Below are 16870 nucleotides of genomic sequence, written 5' to 3' on the forward strand. Positions count from 1 at the left end.
ATATTAGCGGCACTGATCTGTGTCCAGAGAACAGGAACTTTTTTCCAGAAATGGAAATACCATTTTAAAGATGATGGTAGTTTTAAAAAAATTTCAAAAGGGGCTCATGAAATTGGAATGCCATAATAGATGAAAGACAGTGTTGGTGGTGGTGAGAGCATCAGAGGTTTCACTGTTGCATAGTTGTCAATTCCTCTCAGACTTACTTCAGATTATTAAACTGTCAGGAGAAATATGAGAAGTCCTGGGGTGGGTCTGATGGGAACTCCTCATCTACTTCAGTTTTTCTTCTTTCTAAACTAAGACCATATCTGATATTTCTAGGAGATGCAAGTTCTTCAAGCTCCTTCCAGTTCTTTATATTTTTTCTGCTTTTACATGAATAAGTAGCTTGTATGCTGTTTCAAGACATTGCATAAACTGAGTTGACAATGTTTCTTTTTACTCGGTTTATTTTTTAATTAAGCTTAATATAAAACAAAAGCAAAGTTCCTTATCATTATGGTAGGAATGTGTGTGTGTGTGTGTGTGTGTGTGTGTGTGTGTGTGTGTGTGTGTGTGTGTTTTCCTGAATGTTCAGGAACTCTTCTGGGTGTCTCAATATAACAGTGGTGTGACAATCAAATGAAAATGTCTTCCCTTCTATAGTTCAGGTTCGAGCAGGAACATAAATCACTTTCACCTACCTTTCACAGATACCCACTGAAACCCAATGAAACAAATGGTCTCTGAGTCAGAAGCTAAGAACTTCTGGTCTTTATTCCTTATTCTAAGTGTTAACAAAACAACCCAGATTGATAGTTGACTAATACTTTCTTCTCAGTTAGTTATTGCATCAGTTTATGTTGTTAAGTTCTTATGGTATACTGTGATTGGCTTTTAGGTTTCATTTCATTACTTTGCTGTTGCAATTTCTGTCTTCCTGCAATATGTTTAAATGCCTGTTAGAAATTGTTACTATCGCTGCTTCCTTATATTTCCTTTATAAAAATGGCTTGACAAGTCCCATTTTTAATTTTTCTCTCTGATGAGCTCTAGAATTGTTTTTCTAAATTATAAGAACTTATCATACATCAGATTGAATACAATTAAGCCAATAAATTAATTTTGGAAGATTCGACTGGGGGCAGCTTTAGTCGTCCCCAACTTACTGATGCTTTTTTCACTTAATTTTTTTTCTGTATTTATTTTGAATACATTTTCTTCTTAAGCCTTTATATCAGTCAGACTTTTATCACTGGGAGGAAAAAAGTGACATAGCCAACTCAGGGAAGGAAAGATTCATTCAGTCCACCATTTCAAAAGTCTCAGCCCACGATTCCTGGGGCTCCATCACTTTAGGCCAGAGGCAAGGCCAAATGTTATGAAGGTTGAATATCATGGTGGCAGGAATATATGACAGAGGAAAGCTACTCTTCTCATAAAAGCCAAGAAACAGGAGTTACAGGAAGGGACCTTTCAGAGGCACACCATCAATGGCCCATTTCCTCCAAACAGGTCCTACCCTCCACAGTGAAACCACCTCAATAGTTTATTCATATTTTGAACCCATTAGTGGATTTGGTTAGGTCAGAGTCCTCATGATCTAATCAATTCTGGAAATACCCTCACCGACACACAAAAAGATCTTTGCTAATAATCTCTTAGGCATTCATTTATCCAATGAGTTGATAATCAAGATGAGCAAGATTAACCATCACAGCCTTCAAGTTTTGATCATTTCTTTTATCAATATCTAGTTGTCCATTATTTCTACATATACATATGTAAATTACCTTACATACTGTACTTTTTACTTCTAGAAGTACATCTTGAATATTTTTATATCTTATGTCTTTATTTAACTTCCTGAATATATAGAATACAATTATAACAACTCTAATAACTATAGAATGTTCATTGTTAACTCCAGTGTGTGTATTGGTTCTGAGTTGATTGTGGTTGATTATTCTCTTATTATGAGTCTATAACATAGTTCATGTCTCCTTGACTTGTGACTTTTGGTTCAGTGTCAGTCAGTATATATTTACCATGTTGGGTGCTGAATCTTTTGTGTTTTTATAACTCTTCACACTTTGTTCTAAGATTCAGTTGTTTCATTTTTTGCATAATGCATCTATTATTACCTATGTTAGGAGTAATACTCATTCTAGGACTAATTATTCTCTATTACTGACTCAAAATCTTCCCTAGAACATTCTCCTCAGTCTGGCTGAGGAGAGCAGTACAACAGGTATGAATTCTGAGCACCTTTTACATGTTCTTTCCTCAGTGATTACTTTCCTCATATGTGTGTGTACATATGTGTGTGTGTATCCATATATCTTTTGATCAATATGCAAAAGCATTTGGATAGGATCCCTGGCAAGCCTCCAGGATTCTGTTTGTACAGCTTTCTCTTCCTTGGAACGCTTCTTGAGTTCCAGCTCCCTGGTCTTCCTGGGCTCTCAGCTGTCTCCTCAATCCCAGGAATCCATGGCACTGTCAGTTTCCCTCCTGTATCCCACAGCCTGAGAGGTCTTTCAAGGTAATAATCTGGAATCATATGACTTGCCTTTCTTCCCATCTTTGAAGGATTATTGTCCTTTACCTGTTTCATGTATTCTGTCTGTTTTTCTTTGGGTAAGTAAATCTCACTTGCCTATTTCTTTGTTTTGACTGAACTAGAAGTACTCAGGAAATATGTATTGTTATCTTTGATTTCTTTTAATATTTTCCTGCCTATTTCCTGTTTTCAAGTGTTTGTTAATTCAATCAAGAATCAGAGACTCAAATTTTTATAATAGAATACTGTAAATCTTTTAACTCTTCTTTTTCAAAAGAGCTTGATCTTTTGTAGTCAACCTCTTAATTATGTATATGGAAGCACATTGGTAATGTTGAATTATCTCTAATGTTCCCAATATCCTTCTGGTCATATAATTTTTCCACTTTCCTGTTCTTAAAATTTAATTACTCTGAAGCCAGGCATTGGTTGCTCACACCTGTAATCTTACCTACTCAGTAGACAAGATCTGAAGGTTGTGGTTCAAAGCCAGCCCACGTACAAAGTCAATGAGATTCTTATCTCCACTTAACTACTAGAAAACTGGAAGTGGAGTTGTGGTTCAAGATGGTAGAGCTTTAGCTGTGAGCAAAAAAGCTTAGAAACAGTGCCTAGGATTTGATTTTAAGCCCCACAACTGACCAGAAAATATTAATTACTCTTGATTAGTTATCTTTTGTTGTTGTTGTTGGTCATGGGGCTTGAACTCTGGTCCTGGGCACTGTCCCTCAGCTCTTCAGCTCAAGGTGAGCATTCTACCACTTGAGCCACAGTGCCACTTCCAGCTTTTTCTGCTTATGTGGTGCTAAGGAATAGAACCCAAGGCCTTATGTATGCAAAGCAAGCACTCTACCATTGAGCCACCTTCCCAACCCCTCTTGATTATCTGTTTAATAATTTTATATTTTTCAATAGAAGTACCTAAATGGTAGTTTGTACTGAATGTTTACATATGAAAGAATATACTTCTGTTACCTCTGAACATAAGAATTCTCATCAAATCTTTTCTACTCAGGAAACTATAGACTTCATAGTATTATTGCCCTCTGGTAAGAACCATTAAGAAAAAGGTACTGTTACACCTGTACCAAATACATACAAAAAGCCAGAATGGCAGTCTTGCTATCTGACAAAGTAGAATTTATGGCAAAATGATTGTTAAGTATAATGATGGAAATGGTACAAGTGGTGATTTCTTCTTCACCCCATATATGTAGAAGTGTGCCACTTAATTTTCAAATCTCTGTTTTTCTTGGTCCTGATACTTATTGATATGTAGTTTAATTCTGATGAAGAAATACTTTTAATTATTTCAATCCTTTTACATTCAAGACCTGACACAACACAAGGTCTTTTTTGGTGTGTATGAAATTTATACTTGAAAAGAAAGTGTTTTCTGAGGTAAGTGTAGTTCACTGGTTTTTTTTTTTGTTTTTTTTTTTTGGCTGTTGTTGTTGTTGTGATCCAGTCTGAAATTTTTTTATTTTAGTGGATAAGTTTTATGTATATTCCCATGGGCTTTTCTTTAGCTTTGTTGTGTTGTTTTCTTAGTCCTTTTTTCTTTCTTAGGTTCTACTATTTGACATGTCAGCTACCAACATCATGTGTTTGTTTGTTTGTTTTTGCCAGTCCTGGGGCTTGAACTCAGGGCCTGGGTGCTGTCCCTGAACTTCTTTTGCTCAAGGCTAGTGCTCTACCACTTGAGCCACAGCGCCATCTCCAGCCTTTTCTTTGATTAATTGGCAATAAGAATCTCTTGGACTTTCCTTCTGGGTTTGCTTTGAATCACATTCTTCAAATCTCAGCCTCCTGTGTAGCAAGGATTACAGGCTTGAGCTACCAGCACCTAGCTTTAACAACATGTTTGACTCTCTTATTACCCATAAGGAAATCAAGTAGCTTATTAAACTGTACCTTTTCTCTTCCAGTATTATTATTAATTGCATTATTTATTTCTACTTTCTTGCATGTGTAATACATAATTATGTTCTTTCCTTATGCACAATTCTAAGTCATAGTTTCACAATAACATTCATTAACCAACTGCCCATTTTTAAATGTTCATAATGAACTCTTCAGTGGAAGAATTCATCATTGAATAGATTTTTCATGATCCTTTGAATTCCTACATGTTTATTGAAGCATTTTCCACAGCCTTGATTATAGAAAAATATTGCAGCTGATCTAAAAACCCTCTGTCTCATACATTTTTTTCCTTGAATTTTTTTTTAAGAAAGGTTACTCTAAGCTTTACTTGTTACATGTGTTGTTGATAAGTGTAATGCCGGCTTGATTTTATTTTGTTTGCAAGCAACTTGGTCCTTTTATCTGGAGACCTAGAAGACCTATATTATTACCATTATTGTTATTATTATTATTATTACAGTCTAAGACTTGCTAGGTATGTTTCAAAGTTGACTACACTGGTTAGGTTTATAAGATACAAATTGGTTCTTTCAGTTTGGATATTCAGATTTTCTTTTTAGATTTTTTCTTTTTAGATTTCTTTTTTTCTCACAATTACTACCTGATGCTTTAGGCTCATTGGCAGGCACCCTACCACCAGAGCCACACCTCCGACCCCCTGTTTTAGATTTTTTAAGGTTATTGTTTAAAAATTGAATTCCATTGTTTCAGCTTTCTTTGTCAGCAGCATGAACTATAGATTTTGTTTCTGTCAGTCTTTCTGATTCTCTCTTTCTTTCCCTTTTTTTTTTTTGGAATTATCCTTTCTTTCTATACCCGTTCTCTATTTGCCTTCACAGACTTTCATTTTCATTTATATATATATATTGTCCCTTAACTTCTGAGACTTCATCCTTCTCCACACGACCCAATTTCTTCCCTTAATTCAGTATGTATTTTTTTAAATTTTAGATTTTTGATGTTTTTGAATACTGGCAGTTACTGATTTAATTATATTTAATTCCTGTTGAAATATCATGTAACTGTTTTCCTCTGCTTTGTGACTTTTTTCCATAGTGGAAAAGTAATTCTCAGTTGCCAAAGTTTTGCATTCTCCCATGCTATTTTTTAACTTGTATGGTAACTTTGTATACATGCTGGATTCTTTTTGTTGTTGTTACTCACATTTATTATACTTGTAATCATTTGCAGTAGCAAATGAGAGATGGGGTAAGATTTGGATAGTTTATTTCTTAGCTCAAAAACACTTTATTACTACAGCAAAATATGGTTTCTTTAATAAAATACTTCTCCTTTCTTTTTTATCTGGCCTCTTGTGATTTGTTTTAGCAGAACCTTGCTGTCTGTAACTTCCAACTTTCCCTTTACCGTCCTTCTTTTCAAAGACACTTGTTCTTCTACTAGTCCTCTCTTAGAGTTGGTACCACTCTTGTCTTGTACACTTTCCAAGCTACTTCAGCTCCATAGTATCCAGTGCTCTGATACCCAAGACATCAGATCCCCATCAGCAACTTGTCACTTTAAATGCAACCTCTTTCTGGAGTGTACCTTATCAGGCATAGTTGGAGTCCCTTTCTCTCTTGTCCCCTTCACCTTCTATCTTATTCCATCTGTCATCACGTGCACACTAGCACTACCTTTTTAGGTCTCAGGAGGTTATTTCCTCACTTCCATTGGGGTCCAAATGCACCTGGTCTCCTGTTTATGTTGTAGGCTTGCACTTTGAGTATTCTTGCTTTCTTTCTTTACCAATTTGGATTTAGGGGATTGTATGAAAAGATGGCTACCATTGTTCTATAGAAATATTGACATTTATATTCTTAGGTTCTTGTTCTACTTTGGCAAAAACAGCTCTAGATAAACATATACACATGATTCAAAGACTATGAAATGACTATATGCATTATTTTTTTCCAGTTATGGGGCTTGAATTTAGGGCTTCACTGCTCTTGCCTAGTGTTCTACCACTTGAGCCACCTCTTTCATCCTGAATGCCTTTTTCTCGATAATTGGAGCTAGAGTCTTTCCTAGTTTTCTGCCAGACTGGCCTCAAGCTGCCATCCTCCAGGTCTCATATATACATGCATTTTTAACTTAAAACTTAATATTCAAGATATGGTGAATTATTTTGGATTCCCTACTTTATCATCCTTTATGATGATAGAGCTTCTAGCCTATACTTACAGTTTGGTGTGCTCTGATGGTTCTTTCAGAACATTTGATTAGGTGGCTCACATCATAGGTGTTCTCACAGAATTTGCTACCTGGGTGGATGTTGTAGGGAAGGAAGCAACTGGGAGTGTCAGGGAGGTAAGAAGGACTATCTCTGCACAGTTAATGGGAGTCATTGGCCATCTTTGCTTACTGTAGCCCCAGAGTGGTACAGTTAGAGGGAGACAAAGTTAATCCATCTTTATCTAGTTTATTTAGGATCAGGTTAGAGTCTGTTGTAGGAATCTGTTGTTAATGTTTTTAGCATTGGTATTAGTGAGACTCCCTCAAGACTTTGGGAGCCAGTCTTCTTTCAGTTTCCAACATTCTTGTCAGTTTTCATCTTTTTTCTTCTTCTAATTCTTTGTAGTAAAATGGAAATTAGAAGAAGAGCATGTTAGACCTTTTGGTTTGTCCAAGGTATTAACCCAGTTATTTTTCAGTTATCGGGAAAAGATTGTATTGAAAGTGTGATTCAGGGGCTGGGAAGGTGGCTCAGTAGTAGAGCGCTTGTCCTGCATGCGTGAGGCCCTGGGTTCAATTCCTCAGCACCACATAAGCAAAAAAGAAAAAAGCCGGAAGCGGCGCTGTGGCTCAAGTGGTAGAGCGCTAGCCTTGAGCTGAAGAGCTGAGGGACAGCACCCAGGCCCAGAGTTCAGGCCCCATAACTGGACCCCCTAAAAAGAAAAAAAGAAAGTGTGATTCAGTGGTTTTTAACAATATTACTTTTTTCTATTTTTAAAACTTAGTAAACGTTCGTAATAAAAATGAAAAATGACCAAATATCTATCCGTTCTATATCAAATGAATTCAACTTAGAAATTTCTTTACCAAATTCAGTCAGAGTTTTATAATTCCCATTCCTAAATGCTTTACTCGTGGTAATGCTAGATGGTCAAGAGCTCTTTAAGGGACATGGAATTTCTACAAATACAACATTACTTTCCCTACACAGAATACAGAAGGTAAGTCTTGCAAGTAATTTCACTAGTATAGTGGTTTAAAATGTACACTCCCTAATTAGACTTGGTTCAAATCCTGTCTCCTATGTCTATTATTCATGTCTTCTTGGGCAAGTTTCTTAGTATCTTGAAGCATTCCTCAGGTGTAAAATGTGACATCAGTGATATTTATCTTGGATAGATGGGGCCTAATTATAGCAGGAACTGAGTAGCTGGAAGTAGCAATGATTAAAAGGTGAAACAAAAGGTTTAATCGGGTGTAGGTCTCATCAGTGTTTTTACCAGTAACTGGGGAATTTTTCCACTTCAAATTTTTTCCTTAGGAAAATGTTGCCATAGCTATTTCTTTTCCTTAAAACTTGATACTGTGTTCCTAGGGTGTGTCTTTTATGACAGATGGTCAACAGACAGTTGTAAAAGAAAGTGGAATGCAGGCACATTTCATTTATTTGTGGGAAATGTTTTGGTGCCCCTCCCTTCAACACATAGGAAAATGAAAGTCAGAAACTGGAAACTCCATTATGAGCAGACAGTGCTGTGATCTCATCGTCTAAACTGTAGGCCTTTAGAAAATATTTATAGCATATTGGAAACTAGTTACTGACCAGTGTCTCATCTTGTGTGGTGTTTACTTTGACTTTTTTATTTTTGGAGTACTGGGATTTGAACTGAGTACCTTGTGGTTGCTAAGCAGGTGCTTTACTACTAACTACTGACTTCTAACTTCTAATCCTGTTTTAAAAATAAAACTAATTTAGAAATTGCAAATTTGGGATAAATTTAAATTGAATGATGAAATGTCATTAATGATAACAGTACACTTTTTGTCTAAAGAGAAGATAGAAAAAATGACTAACACTGTAGTAATGGAGATATTTGTGAGCATAGCATATTAAAGACATTGAGGCCATGCATACATTTACTGAAGAAACAATTTAGCAAATTTACTGTCACTGATCCATCTCAGGCATTGAGATATAGTTTTGTTGAAAGGGAATTCAGCAGTAGAACTTGAGAATATAATAATTCCTAAACCCATTACTGTTTCCATCTTTTAAGTTAAGGCAATCTTATTTTTAAACCTATAAGGAAATTTCTAGATTCCAGAAAGGAAAACCTTATATAAGTAATAGCTTATATATGAGCAGATTGCATTAAATTTAAAAAGTTAATAAATGGGGGCTGGGAAGGTGGCTCAGTGGTAGAGTGCTTGCCTCAAATACATGAGGCCCTGGGTTCGATTCCTCAGCACACATAAGCAGAAAAAGCCAGAAGTGTCACTGTGGCTCAATGGTAGAGCGCTAGCCTTGAGCTGAAGAGCTGAGGGACAGTGCCCAGGTCTAGAGTTCAGGCCCTACAACCAACAACAACAAAAAAGTTAATGAATGTATTCAAACACTGTATGTTCATATATCTGTAGTTATAACTTTTCTGTCTTTAACCTTTTATTTAACCTTTTAGAACTCTGTAAACCTCAAGGCCTGGGCACTGCCCCTGAGCTTTTTTGCTCAAGGCTAGTACTTTGAGCCACAGCACCACTTCTGGTGTTCTAATGGTTAATTGGAGATAAAAGTTTCATGGGGACTTTTCTGGCTAGGCTGGCTTTGAACTGTGGTCCTCAGATCTCAGCTTCCTGAGTAGTTAGGATTACAGGCAGGAGCCACTACCACCTACCTCATTTTATACTTTGAAATGTTATGTTTATGGAAACTTAAAAATTTCCACAGATTATATGTATATACTTAATTTTTTTTTAAATTTTGCCAAGTACTACTGGCTCATGCCTATAATCCTAGCTACTCAGGAGGCCGAGATCTGAGGATCACAGTATGAAGACAGACCAGGCAGGAAAGTCTGTGAGGCTCTTATCTCCAATTAACCACCAGAAAACCGGAAGTGCTGTTGTGGCTCAAAATGGTAGAGTGCTAGCCTTGAGTGGAAAAGCTCAGGAACAGTGCCCAGACCCTGAGTTCAAGCCTCACAACTGACCATAAAATGTACCTCAGGTTATTGTTATTAATTATTTTAAACAGGGTCTTGCTATGTTGCCTTGGCTAGCCTCAAACTTGTGATTCTCCTGCCTCAGCTTCCTAAGTACAAGGATGATTGAAAATTTTCTTGATTTTTAAAACAATACTAATTGTTAAAAGCAGTGTAGAAAATGAAAGTCCTTATAGTCTTCTCTTCACCAATCCCACACCCCAGGTAACAGTTTGATGAGTATTTTTCCATATTTCCATGATTACATTTTCCCTTCTGTGTATGTATGCATCCTTAAAAATATTCACTTGTATATATATTTCTAAAAATACATCCAAGGGAACTAGCCACTTAGAATGAATTAGTGAGCTTGCCTAGGGATTTTAATATTCTTTCATATTTAAGGTGGGGCAGCTCAAAATTTATGGTACTTTATTTGATGACCTTAAATATGTATTTGGCTTTCTTGATTTATTTAATAATCTGGAGTTCCTAAGTGTAGTTAGTCATTGTCTTAATCACTGTGTTTTCTTCGGTCCTGTCCCTAACCACATCCTTAACAAAACATCCCATAGTTACATTCATTTTTTATTTTTTATTTTATTTTTTCGGTCGTGGGGCCTGAACTTTGGGCCTGGGCACTGTCCCTCACCTTCAGCTCAAGGTGAACACTCTACCACTTGAGCCACAGTGCCACTTATGGCTTTTCTGCTTATGTGGTGCTGAGGAATCAAATCCAGGGCCTCATGCAAGGCAAACACTCTACCACTGAGCTACCTTCCCAGCCATAGTACATTTTAAAATGAGCAGAATCACATATGCTATGACAGGTAGGGGTTTTTGGCTCCTATTTGAAGAATAATGACTCTACTTGTGAAAGTTTTTCTCAATGAATAATTGATATGAAGCTCAATTTGGGCTCAAAAAGTCATCTCATCTTTATTAAGATTTTAAAAAATTTTGGAATACTTGTGGCTCCTCAGAACTGAAAAAAAGAGAAAGAAATGAATAATACTCACTATAAACTCTCTTACTAAAACAATTTTATTCAATTTTTAAAAGTTATAACAGTTATTTAAAAATGATCCTTTATGTAAGTATGCCTAATGTTCTGAAGGTATTTTAGGGAATCCTGCTTTTAAAGATGAGTAGTTATTTAATGGTATATTATATACCCTGAAATTTTGGGGGGCTTTTCCTGTTTATTCTTGCCTTCTTTTGAATTCAGTGAATTTTGTTTTGATGTCTTATTTCTTTTTTACAGTTCATAAAAATTCTTGGTTTTTAATTGTTGTCCTTACTTACTTACTAAATCTACATTTCATTAATAGCTTTATCTTCCTCCTAAACAATATGGACTTACTTGTGTTTTCATTCTGATTTCTCCTCCTGATTTCCCTGCTATTTTGCTTGTTAATAATACTAGAAACGAGACGTTATCATCATTCTGTTTTATTTTCTTATATCTACCATTTTTTTTGCATATCCTCCTTACCTGAACTCAGAGCTTTTGGGATCAAATGATAATTTGGGACTGGCTAATAGCTGGATTATCATATATAGGTATTTCAGTGCCTCAGGAAGAAAAGAAGAGAAAGGCCTTAGCCTTAGGAGGCTTTATCCTCCACTCTACTCCACCCTGCAATGTTTTATTAGTATTTTCTTCCTACTTTCCCTAGTTGTATGCTTTATGAAGTACAATGAAATATGGTAGAATACTAAAGTTAAAGATCCTCATCTTAAAGGACTTTTACTTGTTCTGAGATTGTGTCCTTACTTCCTTTGACTGTTTAAAATTACCTTCTTAAGTTTTACAAAATAGTGGTAATGATAATTAAAGTTATTTTTGAGTTGGCTTTTAAATTTGTTAACTAATTTTGTTTTAACATTCACTTGATAAACACAAGTTGCAAATCACAGCCCAGAGTTTTTGAAATTGTACGATCTTCAAATCCCAAATCATTGGTATAAACAGTTATAAGTTTGGGGTAGGCCATCCAGAGCTTTATTGATTCTTCAGAATGTGCATAAAACCTGTGGTGTTAACAGGGCTTGGCCACCTTTAAAACCTGGCTGAACAGTTTTAGATTATCATATATCCTTCAGTACTCTCCCAACAATTTAAACTATGCTTAGTAATTTCCACTAGGCTGAATCTACTATATGCACAAAATGACCTCAGAACTTCATGCATTTTTTTCATACATGTAGTATTTATGCTCCCAGTTTTTAAAGAACACTCCTTTGAGAGTTATAAAACCCGGAATTCTACCAGTAACTTCACAGGAGGATCTTAGACTAGTGACCTCAAATTGTTTTTCAGCAGTAATGAAGTTGTAACTATAGTTGTAATCACACTTTTTCAAAAGTTTTAAAGTCAACTATTTCATGTGTATTTGTGTTAAGTCTTTGATCCATTAGGATATGGAAGAGATTTAAAGTTTCCTACATAGGCCAGTCTTTCAGAGGTAAATTTTGTCTGTAATATTAGTGTTGCCATTTTGGAAGATGTTCTTTCTTTATTTCCTTTTATGTGGTCACTATGAAATCTCCACAGGATAACTTGAGTTCTCATTTCTCTTGGTGGTGATGCTTGAGAGAATCATGCATTTATTTACTTACTTTTATATCATCATATGTTCGACACCCATCTTTTCATGTATTGTGTCAGTCATTTTTCCAGGGTACACAAGTGATGACTCCTTAAAGATGCCCCAACCACTGCTTTTGAAGACTTCTGAATTCATGACAAAAATTGCTATTTGGAATTTTTTTTTTATTTTCTACACTTACAAGAAAAGGATATTAAAAGAACTCATACTAATTGTAGAGAAGAAATTAACTGTCCTAAACATTTCTTTTCTAGTGAAGGAAAGTCGTCCCCCAGAGTGGAGCTGCTGCACAACATTGACCCAGACTTCGTAGACTCTTCACCATGTGAGTGTCCAGTCCTTTGCTGCTAAGCTAAATCCCTTTAACTCAAAGCGAAGTTATACTACCCATTTTTCCTCTACTCTGCCTTTTCTATCCACCTGAGTTGTTGCAAAGGTGAACAGTTCTCCCTGACATACACTTCACTGATCACCTGGTAGGCTTGATACCTCAAATCACAACTCGATACCACAGAGGGCCAAATACTGTGAAAGAAGCAGTATGAATCAAGAAGGTAATATTATTCCTGACTTTGCCACTGATTAGCTGTATGACCCGTAAGCCATTCCACTCTTTGTACCTCAGCTTGCCTCAGCTTTACAGCAGGGGAAGCCCCCTTCACTGCTGATGTCATGTTGCAGTTGCGTGTTAGAATTCCAGAGCCTTAAATAAGTCACTCTCAAGTTCTAGGGTGACCAGGTTCATCTGCTGGATCTCCAAGGTGGCATTTCTCTAATCTTGGATATAAGTAGCTTCATTCTGCCAGCTACTAAGCTTAACCTATAATGAGCTTTATTAATACTGTCAAGTAAGGGGACTTGTAGTGTTCTCATAATATGACAGGCTGTGACATAAATACCACATTAGTGGCTTTGGTGCCCCCAGGATAGTCAGCTTAGACTGGAAAGCCTCAACACTAAACCTATGTGCAGATCTTCTGTGCTTAGCTTGAGTCTATCTCTAGAAAGCAGCATTCTCACATGTGTATGCTCTCATCTTCCTTTCTAGACATGCTGCTATCCTTCATCTTAGTAGTCCTAGTCTATGCTACAGATGATCACAGATTTCTTGCTCACATATTCCTTCTCAGCCAGTAACCTACAACATTTCTAAATGCGTCACTGGGCTTTTGTAGAGTAAAACCAGCTTAGAAAGCAGTTGTTACAGAGTATAACTTGAAGCCTCACATTTGAGTCAGTATTATCATGAAAACACTTCTGTGGTTTCTAAAGCCAGCACTTTCCTAACTGATAGAAGGAACTTAGGGAAGAAGAGCCTAGTATTTTCATCCCCACCTGCCCAAAGCCACTTCATCAGTTTTTTTCATCTGTGAAAACTGAATTAAATGATCTCTACGATCCCTTCCAACTTCAGTATTCTATGGATGTTTATAGATCTCAAAGGAGCAAGGCTTTCCTGATAATACACAGTTGTGTTATCAAAGAGAAGGTCATAAATACATGTAAAATGTTAGAAACATTGTAAGTACTAGAACAATATGGATTATTATATGATTTAATTATTGCTACATTTTGCCTACTTCTCTGATCTTTGTTCTAGAACATCATTGCATCAGTCCATTTTTCTATCTCTTCTCTCCCTTACCAAGCCTCCTCCAATCATGAATCATGTAAATATTATTTAGATGTATAAATAGAAACTATATAAATGTGATCATATAAATCATGTAAAGATGATTGTCATTGGATGTTCCCCAGGGATGCCTTGCCTTCTACATGGTACTGATTCCCTCAGAAGCTGGCTTCTGGTATTTGAGAAGCTCTACCCCATACTCCTTTTTCAGAGTGTAGAGCATATCCACAACTTCCTACTCATGGAGGTTAGAATTTTTCTTTCCTTGTGATTTGAATACTAATAGTAAAAATGCTCAAAGACTGACACAACGGTGGATATACACACATGTACAACAGAGGTTATGAGTCTCTTACAGTTCTGCATACAACCTCAAGAAAATCTCAAGGATGCATAGATTGAACCCATCAGGATCACTAGGGGGAGTTGGTGTTGATGATAATGTTAGGAGATTGGAATCTTGTATATCATTGGTGGGAATATAAAATGGTGTAGACACTGGGAAAACAATGTAGTTCCTCAAAAAATAAAAATTAGAATTTTAATAGGATCTAGCAGTGTTACTTCTGTACATTTAGTGAAAACAATGAAAAGTAGGGGAACAAACAGATCTCTGCACACCCATGTTCATAGCAGCATTGTTCATAAGTGGACATAGAGTTATAGTTTTACAAAATGTAAAAAGTTCTGGAGATGGATGGTGGGGGTAGAAGTTTCTGATTTAAATGTGTTTGATGGCACTGGACTGTACAATTAAAGATAAAGTAGTACATTTTGTATTTTATCATACCAGGCTCCCCACCCCAGGTATAGATGATACTAAAAAAAGATCTTGTTTCCAATGAAGCATTTCTTTACTCGCTTTTCTTTATTTCTGGTAGAGCCCAAACATTTTAGTCTGGCCTTCTAAGAGTAACATGTTAATTTTAGCCAATAAGGCAATCTGTGCTGGTTTCAGATTCAACTCTTTAGTCCACTCTGACTTTCACATGGAGGAAGCCTGATTTGTTGAGACTTGAGTGTGCTCAGACTCTTTTCTCTCCCAGTCAAGACTAGATAGTCTCCTACTTCAGTTCTCCAATCCTGCAGTCTGTAGGGATAAATATGTACATCTTTGTTCAAAGACTCAACATAAAACTCTGGAAAAATGTAAAAACATAATGTTTTGTGGGATATATCCAGTAGACCTAAAATATAGTAAGTGTACTTTTTTTTTTTTAACCTGGGGCCTGGGCACTGTCCCCGAACTCTCCCTGGGAGTGGAAACAGCTCTACTCCCAGCTTTCTGGTGGCTAATGGGAGATAAAATATAAATTATCCTGCTTGGGCTGGATTCTCAGATTTCAGCCTGGGCTGGATTATCAGATTTCAGCCTCCAGAATAGCTAGGATTATGGGCATGAGCCACTGGCCCCTGGCTTACTTCTAAAACATCATACTGAAGATTGAACCTAGGGTCTCTAGCTTGCTGGGCAAGTGCTCTAGCATTTGAGCCATACCCCTAGCCTATCTTACCAGAGTCTTTAAGGCTTTAGGATGATGAGTATAAAAGGCAGAAACTTTGAACAAAAATCTGGGAATTAAGCTGGCAAAACTGACTAAATGGTCTGCCTTAAATTTCCATAATGCAAGATATTAGTAATCAAGCATTTATAGACTGAAGACTGTTGTTGCTTTGGCCTCTGTCTCTGAAGAGCTTTTTGAATCAAAGAAAAACATAAATGTAACATAGGTCCCATGGTTTCCCTTATTTACAATAACTAGTATATGTCCAAGACAAGCAGAAAAGGTTAGATAAGTTGATATTAGGTGAAATGAATCTGAAGATAAGGACTCAAGTAGTTTTTCTTTATTGCTGTTGTTTTTAACATATTTATAAGGTGCTTTGTATGCCCCTTCCCCATGGTATAACCCCTGTTTTCACTGTATTTGATGTTGGTATAATTTGGGGAGGGGAAGGGAAATTGTTTAAGTAGGGATACAGGTGAACCCATTGCAACAATGAAATGTACAAGATGCTATGTCGAAAAACGAACTTTACAACAACTTGGGGGGGGGCGGGGGGAGGGGGGTGGAGAGTGGGGCGGGGGTAGTCCTGGAGATGTGAGGGCAGGGATGGTAGGGGAAAAACAAAGGAAGAGGTAACAATGCCTGATAAGAAATGTACTCATTGCCTTGCTCATGTAATTGTTACCCCTCTGTACTGTATTTTCACAATAAAAAACTTATTAATAAAAAAAGAGAACACAGTTAAATAAAGTGACAACAAATGGTAAGTGATAAATTGAATACATGAGAACTAAAGAAAAAGAAATGAGAACCATTTGGGAGTGACTAGGAAAAGTTCTCAAAAAATTAAATAAAATAAATAAAATTTTGTCTGTTTCAACACTTTGGTTTGATCTCACTCTGTATGAAGAGAAGTAGTATTTTATGTAATTAGTTAATGGCTTACAACTAAATACGTTTTTTCAATTCTGAAAGTCCAAAGACTGACTTGGGCTCAGTGAATTAAAATCCCGAGTGTCAACAAGGCTATATTCTCAGGAGAGTCCCCTTTCAGGCCTCTTCACTTTTGTAGGCCACTTGCATTGCTTGGTCTGTGTCCTCTTTCTCCATCTTCAAGGCCAACAATGGAGCACTGAATCCTTCTGAAAGCATCCTCTATCTGCTTCTGTCAGCATTTCTTCTCCTCTGACCTCTTCTCCCTTCCTCTTAAGCTTCTCAGGACTCAAGGCCATGAGGCCCAGGTAGATAGCCCAGCCTTTTCTCCCTACTGTAATCAGTTGATTAGCCGTCTTCATCCCATCTTCAGCTTGAATTCCCCTTTGTCCTGTAACCTAGCACTGTCACAGGTGCTGGGGAATAGGACCCAGAAACCTTTGGGGCCATTATTCCATCTACAACAAATACCTTGTCTCTTATGCCAGCTTCAAAACTAAAGAATGGCCTATAACCTAGAGGAACAAGAATATATGTAAAGTTTAAAGCAAAGCAAATAA

The 16870-nt window shown here is 36.7% G+C and overlaps 1 protein-coding gene across 1 annotated transcript in view; it reads left to right on the plus strand.

Moving 5' to 3' along the window:
- The window catches only part of Arsb (arylsulfatase B), a 175336-nt gene that overhangs the window by 96597 nt on the left and 61869 nt on the right, over positions 1-16870 (plus strand). The window contains exon 6 of the mRNA XM_070031209.1: positions 12491-12561. Within this exon, the coding sequence (XP_069887310.1) occupies positions 12491-12561 (71 nt within the window). The remainder of the gene's footprint in view (positions 1-12490; positions 12562-16870) is intronic.

The sequence above is a fragment of the Dipodomys merriami genome, unplaced genomic scaffold, assembly GCF_024711535.1.
Source record: "Dipodomys merriami isolate MVZ:Mamm:240054 unplaced genomic scaffold, mDipMer1.0.p SCAF_20, whole genome shotgun sequence".
Taxonomy (NCBI): domain Eukaryota; kingdom Metazoa; phylum Chordata; class Mammalia; order Rodentia; family Heteromyidae; genus Dipodomys; species Dipodomys merriami.